The 20,451-nt window shown below is 38.7% G+C and overlaps 1 protein-coding gene across 1 annotated transcript in view; it reads right to left on the bottom strand.

The window, feature by feature from the left end:
- Positions 1 to 411: 411 nt before the first annotated feature.
- The window catches only part of KNTC1 (kinetochore associated 1), a 30,119-nt gene continuing 10,079 nt past the window's right edge, over positions 412 to 20,451 (bottom strand). Inside the window, exons 25-63 of the mRNA XM_056504679.1 lie at positions 20,089 to 20,232; positions 19,738 to 19,836; positions 19,209 to 19,312; positions 18,982 to 19,087; positions 18,478 to 18,612; positions 17,950 to 18,069; positions 17,553 to 17,622; positions 17,407 to 17,474; positions 16,758 to 17,047; positions 16,396 to 16,568; positions 16,118 to 16,215; positions 15,176 to 15,314; positions 14,664 to 14,720; positions 13,983 to 14,146; positions 13,393 to 13,500; positions 13,133 to 13,261; positions 12,451 to 12,567; positions 11,993 to 12,102; positions 11,563 to 11,773; positions 10,811 to 10,900; positions 10,441 to 10,612; positions 10,012 to 10,070; positions 9,654 to 9,870; positions 8,981 to 9,054; positions 7,874 to 8,084; positions 7,664 to 7,773; positions 7,261 to 7,310; positions 6,840 to 6,918; positions 6,198 to 6,316; positions 5,938 to 6,073; positions 5,569 to 5,664; positions 4,883 to 4,939; positions 4,496 to 4,550; positions 4,349 to 4,412; positions 3,704 to 3,833; positions 2,744 to 2,833; positions 2,085 to 2,230; positions 1,297 to 1,387; positions 412 to 1,041 (exon numbers count right to left, since the gene is read on the bottom strand). Of these exons, the coding sequence (XP_056360654.1) occupies positions 994 to 1,041; positions 1,297 to 1,387; positions 2,085 to 2,230; positions 2,744 to 2,833; positions 3,704 to 3,833; positions 4,349 to 4,412; positions 4,496 to 4,550; positions 4,883 to 4,939; positions 5,569 to 5,664; positions 5,938 to 6,073; positions 6,198 to 6,316; positions 6,840 to 6,918; positions 7,261 to 7,310; positions 7,664 to 7,773; positions 7,874 to 8,084; positions 8,981 to 9,054; positions 9,654 to 9,870; positions 10,012 to 10,070; positions 10,441 to 10,612; positions 10,811 to 10,900; positions 11,563 to 11,773; positions 11,993 to 12,102; positions 12,451 to 12,567; positions 13,133 to 13,261; positions 13,393 to 13,500; positions 13,983 to 14,146; positions 14,664 to 14,720; positions 15,176 to 15,314; positions 16,118 to 16,215; positions 16,396 to 16,568; positions 16,758 to 17,047; positions 17,407 to 17,474; positions 17,553 to 17,622; positions 17,950 to 18,069; positions 18,478 to 18,612; positions 18,982 to 19,087; positions 19,209 to 19,312; positions 19,738 to 19,836; positions 20,089 to 20,232 (4,536 nt within the window). The 3' untranslated portion in view covers positions 412 to 993. The remainder of the gene's footprint in view (positions 1,042 to 1,296; positions 1,388 to 2,084; positions 2,231 to 2,743; positions 2,834 to 3,703; positions 3,834 to 4,348; positions 4,413 to 4,495; positions 4,551 to 4,882; positions 4,940 to 5,568; positions 5,665 to 5,937; positions 6,074 to 6,197; positions 6,317 to 6,839; positions 6,919 to 7,260; positions 7,311 to 7,663; positions 7,774 to 7,873; positions 8,085 to 8,980; positions 9,055 to 9,653; positions 9,871 to 10,011; positions 10,071 to 10,440; positions 10,613 to 10,810; positions 10,901 to 11,562; positions 11,774 to 11,992; positions 12,103 to 12,450; positions 12,568 to 13,132; positions 13,262 to 13,392; positions 13,501 to 13,982; positions 14,147 to 14,663; positions 14,721 to 15,175; positions 15,315 to 16,117; positions 16,216 to 16,395; positions 16,569 to 16,757; positions 17,048 to 17,406; positions 17,475 to 17,552; positions 17,623 to 17,949; positions 18,070 to 18,477; positions 18,613 to 18,981; positions 19,088 to 19,208; positions 19,313 to 19,737; positions 19,837 to 20,088; positions 20,233 to 20,451) is intronic.

Here is a 20,451-nt window from a genome sequence, read left to right as displayed (position 1 = left end):
CAGAGGCTCTCAGTGATGTAATTCCATGTGACTCTTAAAGCTGCTGAAGATAAATATGAGTTGTTCAAGACACAGCACCTTGTGCTCCTCTGTTCCCACAGCTGCAGGGACCTGGATGTATTTAACAGCTCCCCTTCCTCACAACTGCTGTAACTTTCCAACAAAACAGATTTTTATCTTTTGCCTCCCACAGCAGAATGTTTAGGATGGGGGGTAGTTTCCTTTGGATTATGACTTTTCCATCAGCTGGAACCCTTATTTCTGTGTCCTGAACTGACTAAATAACTCATTCATATTCAAAATAAACCTGCTTTGCCCTGGACAAAAAGACATTTCAGGCTGGTGTCTCAAGAACCTCTGGCTTATTGCACTTCATTAAGTCAGAGCAAAGTTGAAAAGAAAACCTTGGCACATAATACTGAGGGAATTTATTGACTGGAGCATCAATTTATTGACAAACTCATAATTAAGAGGTTTATAGAATACTGTAAGGGACCAAAATTGATGCATGAGGGGTTTTTAATTTATATTGTAAGGGAAAAATTGACACATAAGTTTGTAAAGTTTACACTTAAAATATGTCTACAAAGTATTTTACATGAACCACAGCCCCTGTGCAGTTTTATACAAGTTTATCACAGTGAGGACAAGGTTCTGTTGTGGATGACATCTGACTGGTCCTGACAGCAGGCCTGAACATGGAGAAATACAGAAGTAAAGGAATTAAACTTTACTCCTTCCCAAAGTTAAAGTGCTGAGTATGAACTGGTGACTACAAACAGGAAATTCTGTGAGCTTGAACTGTTTTTGTGGGGGTGGAGAATGAAGGAGAAGCAGCCTAGAACAGCTGGAACAATGTGGAGGGGTTGTGGATGCTCTTGGTGAAAGCTTTGGAGTTTGAGGCTGAGTTCTCTTGAGCAGCACAAGAGTTCTGAATGCACAGCCCCACCTCCTGCCAGGAGAAGGAGGGAAAAAGGTAAATCTTGACCTAATTTATGGCACTTTCAGGACACAGGACCCCTCTGATCCATTCAGGTACATCTGGAAGGTCAAAGAATAACATTAATAGGTTTAGGAAATGGGATGGGATCCAGGACCTGGGAAAGTCCTTGGAAGTGATGGCACAGATTTGGTTCAGGTACAATGAATTGTTTGACTTAATGAAGGGATATTTTATTGTATACAATACATGTTACTAAAGTAGATCAGTTAAAAAGTATTTTTGTAAGAAGTTGGGTGAGTCTTTAGTGAAAAAGGAGAAAATACTGCCTGAGATGCAGAAATGGTTTGTTTTACCTGTAGGAGATCAGATGCTGAGACATCTGCCAGAGCAGGGTTTCCACATTTCTCTTGATACTCTTTAATCAGGGCTGTTGCATCATCAAGGCTGGAAGAGGCAAAATTGATCAAGTTTGTCAAATGAAGCTCTCTAAAAAGCCAACAGAAGTAAAAAACCAAAGTATGATCCTTTAGCTTTGAAGTCAGATGAGCCCTGTCACTTCCCAGTAGAGAAAACACATCTGGCTTTTTCTCTTGGTTCCTGTCCCAGTTTGTGTGGGTAAGTGGGAACAAGTGAGCCCAGTGCTGTGAATCCTCCACAGGTGAGTGGGGCCCAACCCAGGCCCTTTTGTGATTTAAGTGGAGCACAAAAGGTGCTTTTAATTCTTGAAAACTTCATGGCAAAACCACCAATCCCCAGGTCTTCAGTACAGGCAAGGATTTATTTTTTTCTTAGTGTTCTTATTGCTGAAGCTGTGACTCTGTGATGCTCCTGAGCTGGATTCACCTAAAGGTAAGGTCAAGGTTTTGATTATTTTACTCTGGTTGCTTCTGTTTTAACTGTATTTGATGTGCTGCTGGTCCAAACTTAACAGTCTGTTACTTAGTCTTGAATGGCTGTAAAACTCTATCCTAGTGAGGTGAAATTTATTTCTTTATTAACTTAGCAATACTTTAAAAATCCTTGGAGGCTAAGTGTTAGAAAACCTCAGTGACTTCAAACAAAAGAAAATTAAATAAAGGTTAGATTTAATTCCTGTAATTGCTACCAGTTAAACCTGTTTTTTTACCATTTATTAACTTACCAGTTATTTTTGGCAAAATAATCCACCAGTTCTTTTATTCTGTGGGTGTTTATCAGGTGTTGCTTTAGCAGTGGATAATATTTGGTTTTCCAGAACTGTTCATAGAGCTTCTCCTTGATGATATTGTCCAAAACCAAAGAGCTGATCTGTAGAGTTAAGTTTGAGCAATGAAAAGTGTTAATATTTTAGACAAATGAGATTTTACTTTTGAATGGAAAGAGCTTATAGTTTTTATATTGGACTCCACAGAGAATAGGGTTTTTTTTAAGTGCTGTGAAATGGCAGATTTTAGGAAAACTGATCCCAGATTCAGAGAGAGAAATGATTTAAACTTGACCATAGGGAGACAGCTCAAGGCAAGGTAAAAGTGCAGCTTCCTAAACCCTTTGGCCTTTTATCTTCAAGTACTTATTTTAAAAAACAAGGTGGTTCTGCTGCCCTCCAAACAGCCCAGAACACAGCACTGAGTATGTAAAAGAGGTTTTTCAGTTTTTCAGTTGCACAACATAAATAAAAATGCATTTCACAAGTATTTTACATTTTTTGAACATTTTGTCAAGTTAGGCTGGACAAGATCAGAGGAGAGAGAAAAGCTCCTGTGAACACTTACCTATCATAAAAACCTCCAAGTCAAAGGGAAGAAAATTTTACTTATTTACCTGGGAGGCAAATGCTACCAGTTCTCCAGTGTCCATGTGTTCATCCAGTTGTTGCAGCACAGTTTCTTTCTTACAGGTTGATAACAAACCCTTGTGAAAATAAGTTACAAAACATTATCATTCTGTGACTGATTAAAGCAGGAACTCTCCCCTCAGAACAAATATTTGATTTATTCAGAAATCTTTTGAAATTCTAGGTGCAATTACAGAAGTATCAAACCAGGATCTGTGTGCTTGGACTGAAAGTGTTGCTTTTAACTCTCAAATGGTGTTTTGCTGTAGGTGTTACAGGAATTTTTTTGACTCATTGGCAGCAGGCTAATGTCTTACACTTAAGCTGTGATTTGGGGGAACTTTTCTGAGTGGAGCTTTAATGACTGGGAGTCTAAGAATTACAGGTGCATTTACTGGGCCCAGTTTGCTGGTGACAGAAAAGGGAACAGCCTCTAATGCTTCATCTGGGAGAAAAATGCAGAGCAGAAATTCATGGAAACAAATGAGAAGAGAAAGGAAAATGTCCAGGTTCATGGATGGTGAGGATGTGGCTTTAAGGCAGAAGGTTTCTATCAGAACATCTTCCTTGGAAGCCAGGAGCTTTCAACTCAGCACCCTTCCAAAATAGGATTCAGTAATTTTCTTACAATCTGTTCTGGCTTGGGTTTTACTGTTTGGTTTTTTTCCCCATGTGTTTTATGAGTGGGATCCCATAAAACATCCTCAAATTCTCTAAAGGCAAAGTCAGATGACAAAGCTGCTGGGGATGACTGAACTTTTAAAAGAAAAAGAAGAGGAAGTGTTCACATGATCCCTTTAGAAGCCTTTGAGGGTGGCAAATGTTGAGCATTTATCAGCAGGGATGTGCTGAAGTTAACTGGAATTCACCTGTGACCTGCTCTGGTGAGCAGGACATGCTTAAGGACATTTCCCTTGCAGAGACAGGACAGAAAACTTCTGATTTACCTGAATTTGCTGCTCTCTCTTCTCAGAGTGAGGAATGACCAAGAGGCACCCCAGGGCAAAAGCTGGGAGGTCCAGCTGGGTGTATTGTTTAGCAATTCCAACAATATCCAGGTCAGCCAGGACAGGACACCTTCAGGAGATCAGGAGGGAAGTTCCCAGCTGTGATTTGTTTAACTGGATGGCTCAGAACTGTCAGCAAAACTGGCCTGACATTTGGAAGTCAGGTAGAGCAACACATTTCTGCCTCACAATAATTTCAGAAATGGCCAAGCAAATTGAAGGTTCACTGAATACAAACTCATGGGGATTTTCTAGCCTGAAAAAACCCCCCAATCACACCTCCAGTTTCTAAGCAGTCTGTTTTGAGGGTAACTGTTGGCCACCTGCCCAGGGCACAGCTTTGGTACAGATGTGTCTGCACAGTGTAGGATCTCCCTCCAGATAATCTTTAGGGTCCTTCCCACCCCAAATCTATTCTATTTCCAAACTAACTTTGGTTCAAGTCAGGCTCTCTGAGTTCTGGTGGGTCCTTTGTGTAATTGTGGTGAATGAAATAATGCAACAATGTGCTTTGTACACTGCAAAGGCCAAGCAAGTCTGCTTTGTGCCCAGAGTGTTCAGGAGCAGTGTTAGGTCAGGACTCACCTGAGCAGGACCACAAAGCTCTCCCTGCACTCCTGCAGCTGTCTGGGACTTGGTGGACACGAGGCTGAGAAGGAAAGAAAGAGAACAAGGTGTAGTGAATTTACAACCAAGTTACTCCAGGAGCAGGACAGGGAGGTACAGCCCTACCTGTGAGGAAGGGGGACAGGACCACGCTGCGCCAGGCTGGGCCGAAACTGGGAATCTGGTGGCAACAAAGAGCTTTTCAAATTAGAGTCCAAACCAGGTAAAACCAAGTGTGCTATAACACACACATAACCCACTGCATCTGGAAGAAGACTGTCAATATTCATTTTTATTTATCCTGGGTGAATTCTCCCCTACCACTGCTTTCCTTAGCTCAGAGTCTAAGATTCAGGCATATTCTGACTGATTCTGTCCAATGTTCACTGATACATTGCACTGTCATAGAAATAATAGGAATTCAAAAAGAATCTTTTCATGGCTCACACACAAACACTCCAAATTCCTGTTAAAGTGAAGAAAAAGATGAGAAGCCAGACAGTATTTGCTTACCTCCCATAGTGAAGGAATCCCAGTAATTTCAACCAAAACTCTTCTTAGATACTGAATCTGAAAAAAAAAAAAAAATACAAGTCCATTGGTGTTTCTGAAGATTTGGCAATAATCTACAGAACTGCATTTAGCTTGTTTTGTCTGCAAACTTGGAGCTTCTCAAGGTACCTGTGTTCCTTTGACACCTATGGAAATTTGCTTTGTAGTTCAGTAAATTAAATTATCAACCACACTGTCAGGTACATCTGTTACCTCCTTAGGCTGCAGCAACTTTACATAGTAATGTTTGACAGCCACAGACAATAGGGATTCTGAATGGCAACAATCAGGATTTCCATCATCATAAATAGATTTTAGAGGTCATGTATATATGTACACACATGGAAATACATGTATGCACAGTTTGTACATATTTGCACACAAGAATGTGACTATTATGTTGTAAATTGATAATAATATGAAGAAAATTTTCAATTTATTACCAAAGGATTTATTCTGAAAGGCTTTTAAAAAATAAAAGTATAACAATTTAAGATCAAAATTAAAATTCTTCTAATCTTCACCAGTTCAGTATCTCAGAGCTCAAAGTAACCATGGTTTATAGTTTCTGTTCCTCACAAATTCACTGGACAAACTCAGCCTTTTTCTCACCTTGCTGCAGGACTTTATTCTTAAAAATTCCTTACCAAATTGAATCCCAGGAGTTTCTGGAGGAGGCCATTCCAGAGCTGGGGATCATAGACTTTGTACTCTAAGCTCAGCTCTGTCACCAGTCTCACAGCCTGAAGGGGAGCAAGGACATGCTGCATTTTAACAGAAATTCATCATCTTCAAACTTTTCCAAGCTACTTCCAAAATCATTGCACAAATGGGAGGAACAAAACCTGAACCATCTAAATGTGGTATTTTATTTTCTAATTTTAGGAAGGGTAAAGCTTTTATCTGTCATTTCCAGAGTACATTGAAGAAAAATGTTTAGACAAGCCAGTGCTTTGCAGAAAGGTGTAAATTCACACACTGGGTAAAAAAATTTACAAAGGATTTAAAAATCCTACCCTGGGTTCATGACTGTGGTTCTTCCATAGCCCTTTAATCATGCCTTCCTTAGGGCTCTTGTGGAATGATTCATAAGTGTATGGAATATTCAAGATCTCAAGCTCTGCCAGATAAATGCAGCACTTCAGAATATACCTGTGAAAATAAACCCCCCAAAGCAGGAGTTAGGTGATGTTTATATTTCAATCCACATATCCAAGCTCAGGATAACACTGAAAAGTGTTCTTCTTTCTTTAATATGTAAAAAAATTCCTCTTACTTGACTTTCTCAATGGGTTTCTTGAAGAGTGATTCCACAGTGCTGGTATCTGCCAGGTAGAGCAAACACCTGAATGCTCTGGTCCTGTGAGCAAAGGTCAGCTGAGTGTCACCAAAGGGCTGAGGGGAAAACAGTCCCAAAGTCACAACAGTTGGCTGAACAATTAGAAGAGGATTATGCTAGGTATATATAATCCTCTAGTTTTCTAGATTTCAGGCTAGAAAAGTATTTGTGATATATAGTATCACATTTGTAATTAAGTGCAGAAAAACTGGAGGTTAAGGTTCTGCTAACACAGTTTTACCACTCTGCTTTCATTCTACCCAAAGTGAGCCAATGTCTTGCACAAGTTTAAGATACACTCTAGGAAATGTTTCATGAAGTTGTTTCAGATAATATCAGCAATAAGCTTAGAAAACCCAGAGTTCAAGGGCTGCTCTTGAGAGTTAATAGAAAAATTCAATGAAAATCACATTTTTAACCCAAAGGTTAAAAGGGGAGAAAACACAGAGCTCATACCAATCACAAACTACCCAAAACACCAAACCAGCAAAGGCCAAAAGTTTAAGCTTTTGCAGTTAAGCAGAAAACATTTGATTTTAATAAGAGGTAAAAAGCTAAACCAAGAATTTAGCAACTCACAGAGGTGTCAGCTGTTGTAATTGCATAAAGCATTCTTGAACTGTAATCCATTGGGCGAGACTGAAGTAGGTAAATAACCCTGCAAAAATGGGTTTGTTTTTAATGCAGGTAAGCTACTGGAATCCATCACATCAGCTGTCAGTTAAATGTGAATATTTCATTGTCTAAAAACAGAGCAAGGATATGAAAAAGGAGGGGAAAACCTCCAAAAACTGCTCTTAGGCACTTACAGATGTAAGTTATTGTCAATGGCATTTTGTGGTATAAATAAATATTAGATGATTCAAAAGTGATGTCAGCAGAAAGTAAAAATAAGAACAGTGAGCTCTGAATCACACACACACAGTTAAGTTTCTTGAAAAAGCTATTTTTTAACTGGCAAGTTAAAAATAAATCACCATATTGCAGGTAACACACACACCTTCGGAATTCTTCATCCTCCTGGACATCTCCAAAGATTTCTTGGGATTTCTTTAAAAAAGAAATGAAAATTTAGATGAGTTTTCCATATTGTTTGGATCAATAGCTGGGTCATACCCCTGCTAAAAGCTGATATATTTACAACTGCTTTATTCCTTCAGGCTAGCTGCACTAAAGGGAAGGTTTGAATCTCTACACAGAGAGAAGGAAAAGCATTTCAAATCCTTCTCACCACAGACATTGGGGTGCTATTTTAGGAAGGTTTTGAAATCTTAAATAGATTCATGACTACTACAGGCAATTTGTACAGAATAACCTCAGGTTTTTTGAACAAATGGAGGAAAAAAAAAGCCCATATTTTATATAATTGGTCATTTCCTTCAAACCCCAAAGTGATGACTTACCCCTGGGGGGGGTGTGCTTGGACACAGCCATTTGGCCAGCAGTTTGTCACAAATCTTGTTCATATCCAAGTTATTAATCTCAGCAATCTCCTTAGCTGCCACATGGATATCTACAGGAAAAGGGGCAGACAATGTTATTTCCAAACCAGAACTGGGGTTTTTAAAAGAGCTTCTCTTTGCTCCTTTGAGCCTGGATGATGGAAAACTCACCTGGATAATTTCTGCCAGCTGGATTTTGGAATCTCTGGTCTATGCTGTGGTGTTCATACAGTAAAACAATCAGATTTGCTGGTTTCCCCATGAACTTTAGATGCTCCCCGCTGTTCAAGTTATTTGTTATCAGGACATTTTCTGTTGCTGCTCTCTTATATTGGGCACGTAAGTTCCTCTGGAGAATTTCTGCTTTCCCATGTGACTCATCCTTTAGCAAAACACCACAGTTTTACATAAAAAGCTTATTTTACTCAAAAGCACAAGAAAAATCATCTTTTTATAGACTGGACAGCAGGATCTGCTCCTCAGAGGTGTCCCCACACCTGTACCCACAGATATTTCCTCTGCAGACACAGAGGATTAACCACACTCCTCTAGCTAGGAAAGGTATTTTGAAAAAAATTGCAAAGCTGTGTTGTGAAAGAGCCAAATAAAATACATACAAGGAGGTAAAATTAAGAGATTTTGAGGTAAAATGTAGAAGAAAAAAAAGATTAATATTAAAACTTGTGTCTGCTCAAATTTCAGTTTAATTTATGTTTAATTGTGGCATAGTTCTCTCTGATCATGTGATGAAATACTGAGAATTATTTAGGGTTCTTTGTGCCTCAACAACTCCATAGAAAGTTTGAGATTTTTAATCAAAGCTGAGATTCTTATTCACCTTTCCCTGTGAAAGGAAACCATGTAAAAACAAGCCTGAGAATCAAGTCAAAGCACATTTTCTTTATATGTAACCCTGCAAACAGCTCAAAAATCTTGGAACTGTAAGCAAAAATTAATAATGGTATTGATCAAAGCTGGAACAGATTCCACCTCGTTCTTCTGCAGCAAGAAAAATGCACACAACAGGAGAAAGAAGAAATTATTCTTCCCTAAAACTGCTCATTTTTTGTCCAAGCTCCAATAACACCAAGCCTGATTTTTGTAGGACAGAGGAGATTCTTCTGGGGGTCACATCTCCAAAAGTATTTCCCATATCAGGGTTGGTTATGGTACAATTTACACACCACTGCCCAAAACACCAAAAATTAAAATACAGAGATAAGTATTTTGTAATTTTTGTTGTAACTTCACAACAATCTGGCAAACAGTTTCCATTACCTCAGCTGTAGTACTCTTCAGCCACTTCTCAGCCAGATAGAGACAGAATTTCAGTGCCTGGACATGGTCAGGACCTTTTTAATGATTAATAAAAAAGGAAGGGAAAGAAATAAATAAATTTTCATTATTCCTTCCTACACTATATACTATATCCATTTTATTTTGAAGAATTAAAAAAAAAATTAGAAGCTATTTAAAATATTAGGAAAGCTTTAATGTCTAAAGAGCAAAAAATCCAATTATTTATTTGGATTCAGATAGCAGAGAAAGTGATTAAATTGGGCTGAAATATTGGCTCTTGGTGGAAAACTTGTCTGAAGATGGTGTGAACATGGAGAAACTTTTGGCAGGACAACAGGGCCAAGTTGGATGGGGCTTGGAGCAAGCAGATCTAGTGGAAGGTGTCCAGGTCTGGGCTGGAAGAACCTTAAAGCCTTTCTATGATTCTACAAAAAGAGGGGAAAAAAGGATTTGATGGTGATGCTGTGATATCAGCTGGATGTTTTTAGAACCTATTGTTCCAAACTGGATGCAGGAGATAAATTCATTTTCATCCTCCAACTGTGCTGTGTGTTATTCAGGATCAGTGAACAAATGTTTGCTCCCACCCTCACCCTGCTTGTCCCAAGCCTGTTCTCCCCCTCATTCCTTCCCCATCCCATTTGTAACTCACCTATGGGGAATTCCTGGGCAATCTTGTGAGCCATGGCCACAGCCCACTCTGGATTGACTATGGACAGCAAAAAGGACTGAAGGGCCTGCACAGTTTTGATGGTTTCCTTGTTAACAATGGAGGTGGAGCCACTGCTTCTCATCTCAAATATTTTTGGTTTCAGTTTTTTTTCAAAGACATGTCGAACTGCAGACATGTGGAAGGTATCCAGGGAAACCTGGAATAATAGTGAAGTAGATTAAGAGTTGTCAGAGCTTCTACAGTGAGGCAAACATCATGCAAAAGAAAGATGGGAACTTCTTTTTTTGGGGTGTGAGTGAAAAATATTTAAATTAATTCCTTCAAGCTGTTACTTTACCTTCATTAGTTTGGAAATCAGCAGAAGGGTTGGGAAGGTTTCCTCACTGAGCTCTGCAGCTGAAAAGAAAAAGTTGCCTGTGAGAGTCTCACAATTCACTGGCAGCTCCCTCTGTGAAATTAAGCACTTGTAGTTTATTGGTGGATGGGGACCTCCATTGGGAGAGAAAGGATCTGATCCAAATTATCCCCACTGGGCTGGGATGTGGGATATGTGGATACTTTTTAGAGGTCCTAGGAAAGAATTTGAGGACAAACCCTGCACTGTATTTATCATCTTAGCTCCTGTGGGCAAAAATCTGGGAGCACAAGAAGTGCTTTCAGAATTAGCTGGGGTGAAAACTGCATTAATGAAAAATTACAGTTAATATACAACATAAAGTGAAGGTCAGAGATAGCAAAGAAAGGGAATTTGAGATCCTGAACTTACATATAATGTTCCAGAAACTGTGGGAAGTCCTGAAGAATAGCAGGTGAAAGGGCAGCCTGGTGTGAGCAGCTGGAGACAAGGGAATCATCTGCTCCAAAACATATTGGTGCTCTTGGTCCACTGGTGCAGAAATCCTTGTGTAAGATTTCAGATGTTTGAGGAGGCTCAAAGCCTAGGGAAAAAAAAAAAAACAAAGAAAACAAATAAGAAGATATAAATTGGTGAGAAATCACTTTTAAAATGTTATTTTCCAAGGGAAAGATGTGTACATGGAATAATTAATTTAATTTCAACATGCTGGATAGCTCCATCAATAAATAGACAAAGCAGAATTGAGGTGCCATTAGCAAGGTCACACATCTGGACACACCTGGCTCAGCTGGATGCTGGTGTTCTTCTCATCAGCACTTTGGATCACTTTCAGGACAATTTCCAGGGTTTCATAGTCATAAGGATCCAGCTGTTCAAAATAATAATCTGTTTTAGAAGATCTTACATGATTTGTCTTATAAAAACATACAAGTGTGTTGATTTTTTCCCAATTTTAAAACCAATTACTGTTCCTTCAGTGTTATGTTGTTATAAGCATCATGACATAATTCTCTAAAATTATTAAATCCTAAAAAAAGGCATCAGGATTTTGCAGAAAGACCAGACAATAAGTGCTGAAAACAAAATAAACAAACCCTCCAAACCCAAAAAACTCACCCTACAAAAACCCAAACCTCCAAAACACAAAATCAAACCTCAAGGAACAAAAACACCCCCAATATATAATTTTTAGCTCCCACCTATTTTTAATTTAGTACTTTTCCAGTGTACTTAGAAATTACTTTTTTGTTTGATTTTCTGGCTGGTTAGTTTTTAAGGCAAGTGGGGATGAAACACTCCTGCCTCTCTTTTAAGAACATCAGATATGTGGCTGCAATTTCTTTTGTAGAGAAGCAGAAAACTAAAACTTAACATTTACAAGCTTTAAGAAAACTTGGAAAAAACACAACCTTTTTCTGTGGAATTATTCATCTGTCAATCAGGTGACACGCAGCAATTATTAAATGTAGATTCCAGGAATGTGGCTGTGTTGTCTTTCTGTTTTGTCTTTATTTTTAATTTTTTTTTTACCTTGTACAATATTCCACTGAGGCTCATGACCAGGTCTTTGGTGCTGTTCAGCAGAGGAATTATTTGTAGTGCTCTAGCCAGTAATGTGGAATGAGGTTGCCTCTCACTGCTTTCTGCAGAGTCATCTTCAACATCATTTGTGTTTGAGTTCTGGAGCAGAAGGGTTTCAATGCAAAGCTGCAGTGCAGCATCACTGTCCAGCATGAAAGTGCTAGGAAAAAACAGAATATGATTTTCTCTGTGAGCTTTGGTTTCATCAAGGAGTTTCTTCCCTTATGAATAAATTAATCCAAGGGCAGGATGTATTCTGAACAGCACTTTTTTTTTTAAAGTGCAGTTTGCATTTTCTATTAATTAGGATTTATTTAAAGCAAAATAGATTCAGTGGCCATGGTTGTTTTTACAGCAATAGATTGAATGGAATCAGTACCTGCAGTAATTCAGGATGAGACCTGTGTCTACTTCTGGGTTTTGTACCAGCACTCTTATGAGCTCTTTCTTCCTTACTGGTGGCTGTCTAAACACAGTCTCAAAAGAAATCTGCAGATAAAAACACATTCATCTTAAGAGAGTCTTATAGACAATATAAAGGCTAATTCCTTATAAGTGAAACTTTGACACCTTTTAATTTCAATCCAGACACTTTCAGAGCAGGAAAAAGCAGTGGATTTGTTGATTATGCCCCTTGCTAAATAATACTTAAGAACTTAAATTTCCATTCCTGATGTTTACTTATGCAGAAAAGCAGAAGGAAAAATCCAAAACAAAACCTGAAATTTGCTTACATTTGAATGGAAAATGTCTAAAAACTCACACACATCTCAAATGATATTGCTATTATTAACTGATTAGTTAATAAAACCCTAAAACAAGTAAATAAAAACTTACACCAAATTTACCAAGCTGGATTCCCCATTCTGCATCAATAACCATTTCCTGGAATTTCCTCACTTCTTCTGCTTCACCATATCTGTCAGCAAGCTCTGCTCCCACCAGAGCTACTGCCTAGAAGGAAGGAGAAGGGAAGTGAATACAAGTCTCATAAATAATCAGAAAATCAGGAATCTTGAGGTCTAAATCCTTAAAGGAACTTTAAACAATTAATAAATGATCACACAACTGTGTAAAATGAAAACAAACCTCAGAGAAGGTGTCAGGACTACCTCACCCCCTGAGCTGGCAGCTCAAAGCTGCTTTAAAATTTACTTTCTCTAAAATATTTTCCTAACATTGTAGAAAGTGTTTTTTAGCCATTTTCTCAGAATTTACATTACTCTCCCTCCCCATTTCCTTATTTATATTTTCATAGATGTATTCACTCATTCCATTCTTGAGAATTCCTGCCAGAGTACAACTCATCCAAAATATAACATAGATCTAAATTATGATGGGACCTGAAATAAATAATTTCAAGCTTTGGAAATAAGTCATGATGAGGTTGAAAATCACATTAATATTGACAGCAACTTCCCACTGTGGTACAGAAGCAGCTCCTCTCCCAGGGCCCTAATTGAAGGATCTCTTAAACTTTCTCTGTTTGCTGAAGAAACTCAAGGCCTTGGGAATTTACCAAAACTTTTCTGTAATTCTGCCATGAATTGTTTATGATCTCCCACAGCTTATTGAACATCTCTTCCTTGGGCAAAATGGTGCAATAGCCCAGGGCCAGGTTCTGATCAATGACACGGGAGTTGAACACCTGTGGTTTGGGAGAAAAAAATGGTAAACTTTAAGAACTTATTTCATTTCTTCAATAGGTCTCTTTGTATCAAGTGCAACGCAGGAAAAGCCACAGAAGTGGCTCCCTCAGCCTTTCCAGGGGACTCTTACCTTGTGTAGTAAGTTCAGGACTGAGGTCCTGATTACTGAACTGCTCCTTTCCTTCATAGCTCTGAGGAAGCTTCTGGTTTCAGTGAGGAGCAGGTTGCTGTCCTGTGGCTGTTATGAAGAAAGCAGCACCTAATTAAAAAGAAATTCTAAATCTTCAACTTCTTGTCATTTACAGTATAGTAGGAGGTGCTATAGTAATTGTATTTTCAGGTTTATTTAAGGCCTTACAAAGATTTCTTCTACATAGAAAAAGCTCTTTTCTGAGAGCTTTTGAATTGAGGAATGTATCTTGAATATTCTACTTGTGACTTTTCCCATACTAAACAATGGTAAAACAACATGAAAGAACTGAGTAGACCATTATTAACTCTCACTCTAGTCTCTGCAGGAAGACCAGGAATAAAAGCTCAGGTCTGAGCACACCTTGCAAAGAGAGAGGGCCATGAAAAACAGGGAAGAAACTACCAGCTCCTTTTAGAAACTGATTCAAGTTTGCTTGATAATCAAGGTGCTAATAAAAGGTCATGGTGAGATCCTTTCCCCTGCCTCCCAAGTCCTTAGAAAACCACTCTAAACATGCTACAAGTCACCTTTTCCCTCAGGGCCAGATCCAAGGTGGTTAAAATGCTGTGCTGGAGGCAGGAGCCACAGCCCCAGACTGTGAGCTGCAGGGCCAGCTGGAACTGGCTGCACTCCAGCAGGTTCTGCACTGCTGCAGAGAAGGGAGATCCAACAGGCAGCAGGAAGTTGTGTCCTGTGAAATAGTTCAAAAACAACCCCAGAAAGAAATTAGGAAGCATATTGTTCTTGGAGTTAATATCAGAGCACCTTGTCTTTTTCTTCATTAAAGTTATGAGTCAGGATTTGCCTTAGTTCCCTCTAAAATCTAAAATTCTCAGGGCTTTTAATTCAATACAGATTCCCATTTTGGTCAAGAACACAAATTCTTGACCAGAAGTTGTCTTCTTGGATAGGCCTTGATGATCTTCACTGACAGTGGTAGAACTTCCTCAAGTACAGATTCTGAGATGCTGAAAAATCCCATGGTGGGAATTGCCACCCAACCTGGTGACTTCTGTGCTGAACCAAACCACCCCTAAATCATGGCTGTACATGACACCCCTATGAGCCAGTCATGCTTGTGTAGGGTGAATTTAAACCTCATATTTTCCAGTGGTTTGTTCAGACTTTCACTGTGCTGGATCTGCCCTCATGCCCCTGGAACTGGGTGATTTTTGAAGGTCCTTTCCTACCCAAGCAGTGTGTGATACCTTCCAAGAATGTTCTGTGTGCCAGGCTTTGAGACTCCAGGGGGTACAGCTTGTCCTCTGAAAGACAGAAAATGCTTATCAGCAGCATGCCAGGAGCTCAGTAACATCAGCAAGTCTGGGAGAGCCCTAAAAATACCACAGGACAGGACAAAATAGAGATATGTGAATCCTAAGAGCCATCTGCTGCTATTTTTAACTGTGCCTGCTCAGAATTTATTTTCTAGCAGGGAATATCTTTCAGACTCACAAAGGAATCCAACAGTTTTCAGTAACTACTTTGTATGTAAATCCCTTGGATGAGACAGTCAACATTAAACTGTGAAAATAAGAACCAAACCCAAAATCATCTTTCCATTTTATACTCCCGGATGGGTATTTCTACTGTGAGTTTGTCTGAGATTTCTGAGGTGATAATTTCCACATACAGGCTGAATTATTTCTATTTCTAGATAAAAATCAAAAAGAAACATAGATTTTTTTTTTTTATTGTTTTAATGTTGAGGAGAGCTTACCACAAATAGGCAGAACAGCAGAAATGAGTTCATATGCAACTGGAAGAGATGTCCGAGGATCCAGGACTATCCCATCTTCTTTAAAGAAATCATCATTAGTCCACTCTTCATAAGGATCTTTATCTCCTCCAGATGTTGCCTAAGTAAGAAATGGTCAGAAATACACACAATAAAAGGCAGAGCTAACGAGTCCACTAGCAGGTTTCTGTTTTGGAATACAGGAATAGAACATGATGTTCTATTTGAAAGTAGTAATTCTGTTAAATGGCCAGTGGCAATAAATCCATTTCCTACCTAGAGTAGCCACATTTGCCTCTCATGTTGCAGTTGTTTAGTTGTAAAGCAAAAATGCACTCTTATTCAATTTAATGGAGGCTTCCATAAATATTCTTGGCCAAATATTATAAGCAAACATTTTGCAAATGGACCATTTTCTAGAAAAATAACATTTTGTGGATAAACAAGCCCAGCCACTCTGCTCTACTCCACTCCAGCTGTAAGAGCCCATTCATTTCAAGCAGCCTAAAGCACTGCTTGACCTAAACAGAAAACAAAGCTGATATTCAAGAACTTGATCATCTTAAAGTTTTACAGAACTCTTGGGAAAGCTTTTACATAATACATTCATTTAAAAACCAAACCCTCCCTGCCATAGTTTCAAGACAGCTCTCTGCCAGTCCTGGCAGGAGCTGGTTGATAAAAATCACTATTTTCAGCAGGATTTATTATGCTGAAATTTAAGTGGAGAATTCTACTTGTGCTTGTCCCACAGCTGCACTGCTTTTAGGACTCAAATCAGTTTATTCTTTAAGCTGAAGAACACACAGATTCTAGGAAATTTTTATTTGTGGATTTTTTTTTGTTGGTGTTAGCTTGTTGATTAAACAGTGCTGGAGAAATGAGAGAGAAAATAATACATAGAGTGAACAGCACAGAAAATACCTCTGCTGTAAATTCATAGCTGTCCATTTGGCACTGTCCATGAATTTCCTTGGCAAGTGAAGCATATTTACACAGTTCCAGACAATCCAACACTAAATCTGCAAAAATACTGAGATCATTAGCAGGAATGGAAGGTTCATCTGTCCTATTAAAAGGAAAAAGCACCTATTTTCACAGATGCAGATCTAGAAATTCACTTGGTTTTCAGGTTTATTGAACACTGGTTGGAGAGCTGGGCTCCCAACATGAACACAAGTGAAAATGGGAACAGGAATTACCTGGACTGCACAGTGTGGCTGCTTGGCCAGCCAGCTCATGGATCACTGCTGGAAGATCCATCCCATCAGGAGTGATCATGGGAACATCAGCTCCCAGCATGTGGCAAAGCCTCTGACACACTGCAAACAGCAGCTTCCCTGTATTTTCACCCCAGCTATTTTCACAGAACTCCCTGTTGACAAAGAAAAGGATGTTAAAAATAAAAAGACAGCAGTCCTTAGGGCTTTTACTTAATTCTGTCTCAATTATTTACCAAAACAAAAACCCCTTTTCCTTTGCTCTACATAATTCAAAAAAGTGGCAGAAATAGCTCAGAAAAGCCCATTGAAAGTGATGACCTTGAAAAGCTCTGCAGTTTTACCTGCATATATTGACAGCCACTTCCACTTTTCCATCATCCAGGGCCCTCAAGGCCAGTTTTTCTCCCAGCTCATGCTTTGAGACTTGCAGGAGCAAAGCCAGTCTGTACAACCTGGATTCAGTGGGAGGGGTTTTGGCCCTGCCACCTTCTGAATTACAATTCACTGCTTGCACATTTCTAGACCTGGATGCAGATCTGACACGTTCATAAGAGCTGATGTAATCCTCAAGAAGTGCAGATATCAGTGAAGGGTTCCTGTATTCTTTATCTGAGAGAAAGATAAAATACTCCTGCAACAAATAAAAAGTTATATATTTGTATGCATGTAACCTCCTTTATTTTTTTTTTTACCTACTGTCCTGAGATCTTAATAAATTCTTACTCTATCTAGCACTCTATCATGAACTCTTTGAAATATTAGCAATTATGTCATTAGTGAGAATATTTAATATTTTGTTTAAGTAGACAACTGATTTCTAATTGGGAACTTCCCCAGACTAGATGCCTTAGAATCAATTTTGAAATCAATAATAAAAACAACCTCTGCATGCATGTCATAAAAACAATTAATTTTTAATTTGAAACATGTAATAAGAACAATTGGAGTAACTACAGTAAATCAAAAGGGATTTAAAACAAAAATACCCACCTGCAGGGTAGCAAGTGTTTCAAACATCTTTAGGTTTTCTCCACATTCATATTTCTTTATGGGATTGTCTGTTGGAGGACAAAAACAATTATATTTGGATTCCATTTACATAAAGAAGATATAAGATGTTGAAGTTGTACCTTTACCTTTTTGAGTCCTGAACCAGAATTTAAGGACATCCACCAGTGTCTTAGTCATAAATATTTGTGGGTTTTGCTGCAGGAAAGAAAGAGATTTGCATTTTTTTGTTAAAACGTTGCCAGAACAGACTTGGGCTTCAGCTCTTACAGTACAGTGCAACATTCCACAGACTTCTTAAGCAACAATTTAATCTTGCACAACCAGTTGAAAAGCAAATGAACAGTAAGTAATTTTATATATTAATCCTTTCTAGAAACAGTAAATATTTTTATTACAGCAAATATTTTATAGGAGTAGTATGTGTTTACTCCACAGCCTGTTAGCTCTCACAGGAAATATCCACACCTCTCCCTTTCCAGAATAACTTGTGTCCACACTTTGTGGTGTGAAAAGCTTTGATACCTCTTCAGGATCATCTGCTTTGTTCTGTAATACCAGTCTTCCCCCAAGAGTCAATCTCTCTGCAACTTCCTCAGCCTTAGCAAGAGGCAGAGATTTTAACAAAGCCAGAGATTCTTCTCCCTGAAGGGAAAAAAAGAAACAAACAAAATTAGAACAGAAATAATCAAAATGAAAGGGCATTTGCTTTTGGAAGAGCTGAGTTATGTGTCCATTCTTGTTCTGATGCTATGGCTGCACAATGGCCATGAGGGTAAGTAAAAACAATACATGGAAATGGGTAGACTTTAATTCCAAACTCATCTGGTGTATTGCAGGCCATAACTTTCACCCTATTCTGCCACAAAAGAAGGATAAAGCTCTGACAAAGAACTCATTTTCAATGCTAAACATAGGCAGTTAGGTGTCCAATTAATAATTTGAATTTAAAATAAGTATGCAAACTGCTTATAAGATTTCAGCAATACACTTTGCCCCTGTTTTATCAAGAGGCCTCAGGGTCTGTAGATCCCAGGATCAAGTATTTCCTACCCTTTCTTTGTCAATCAGGTCCATCATCCTCAGGTAGTAGACTTCCCCTGTGGGCAGCATGTAGGCTTCCACAATTTTCAAGGCATCCTCCAAACAAGTAGGGGTATCTTGTTTGAGAATGTATCTCACAAGCCACTGTAAGATAAAAACAGAAATGGACTTTAGTTTGTTGATGTACAGGATAACAAAGGAATTAGTTTATACACACTACTTTACCAGTGGAATTATTTGATTTGTATCAAGCAAGTTACTGGAAGCCTAAAACTCTGATCTAGAGAAAAGCTAGTGTAGCTTAGCAAAAGCTGAAGTGTAATTGGGAGAAATTAGCCTGGGAACTCTGAATATTTGTCTGGTTCCTCAGGATATCGAAGAACTTCTCCAGAAATACTCATGTTTTCTCCTAATGAAGGGGAGATGTTAAAAGAAACCAAACCAAATGGTAAAAAAAAATCACCAAGTGCTGTTCACTGTGACTTCTGGAGAAATCTAGTCTTGGTAACTTACCATTATCATCTGCCTGTCCTTTAAAAGATTGGTGTCTCTTATCCCATAGGCTCTCAAAAGTTTCTTCATCTCCATCAGTCGGTAACTTTCCTGCAGTAACTTCACTCTGGGCACAAATTCAACCATCATTAATTCCTTTGCTACCCCCAGCTGCAGGATTTAATCATCCCACCACATCAGACACACAGAATTTCCCCAGCCAAGGGTAGCCTGTGGATGCTGCTTACTTGACATGATTCATTTCCAGGTGCTGTTTGACCAGTTGCTCCACTGCTGCACTCCATGGCACCACAGCTCCATGCATTATCTGCAGGACTGCATCAAATTTCAGCTGCAAAAGGAACACAAACAGTTCTCTCTCCAAAATAAGTTTCAAAGTAGTTCTGTGAAGTATTGTTCAGGTGTGACTGATCCCTTTAGGCAAGTATTTTATTTCCTTGCCCAATCTGCACTTGCCTAAAGGGCATTTATTGTCACCATATGATGTGTCAAAATTAGAAAATGCCTGCAGTCATTTATGAGACTGTGGTTGCATACATATTATAATTGGTGAATCTTCCATGTGATGACATCACAACTACAAACATATCCTCAAAAAACATCACAGGGGAAATGACTAAAATAGAATAAGAAGACAATACACTATTTTCTCCTCGTAGCACTCCTTAAAAATGTACTCAGAGGATTATGTAAAAATAATTTTGCTCTGAACTGATGTGTTGGAGCCACTTGATGCCTTTCATAAAACCTACTTACATCAGTGTCAGAGATGCAGCCAATGACAGCCACTGCCTTGGCCTCCCAGGCAGTTTGAAACACTGAAATAGATCGTGTCCGACAACGCTCCAGCAAGTCCTGTGTTTTGATAAAGGTGATTAGAACATGTGAAAGCAGAAAAGATAGGATTATCTTGTAAAATGAACAAAAATGTAAAGTTCTCTGGGCATTAAGGTATTGTTTCATAATTGAAATAGTAATTGTCAGTAAGTTACTTGACATGAACAGGATTAATCTAAAATTCAGTTGTAAATTCAAATGTTCATCAGACTCGGTTTCTATTTCCTGATGTTGGAATAGCTGTCTTCAAAAGGAAGAAAATATGGATACCTTGACATACTGTAGAAGAAGCTCATCTTTTTGTAGGTTGTGTTCACACAGGTAGGGTTTTATAAACTTCTCCAAAATGGATGGGACAAGCTCTGGTGCCAAAATTTTATCAAGCATGCGAAACACAATAGTGGTTGCATTTTCCTGGGCAGAAAGTGGGAAAAGGCCAAGTTAGAACATCACACATGTCAGTGCAAGGCCATTGACATCTCTGATACATAATCCAACATCTAGAGGCCACTGAAATCAACTGAAAGATTCCAGAGCAAGAATCCCTCTTTAGCTCAAAAAACCCTTTCATTTACAAAGCTTTTCTTGTTCAGCTGCACTTCTAATGTCCCTGTTGCCAATCCTTGTTCCACA

This window comes from Oenanthe melanoleuca, chromosome 15 (genome assembly GCF_029582105.1).
Source record: "Oenanthe melanoleuca isolate GR-GAL-2019-014 chromosome 15, OMel1.0, whole genome shotgun sequence".
Classification (NCBI taxonomy): domain Eukaryota; kingdom Metazoa; phylum Chordata; class Aves; order Passeriformes; family Muscicapidae; genus Oenanthe; species Oenanthe melanoleuca.
Note: the sequence above shows the minus strand (reverse complement) of the source record. Positions and strands in the feature narration are given on the sequence as shown.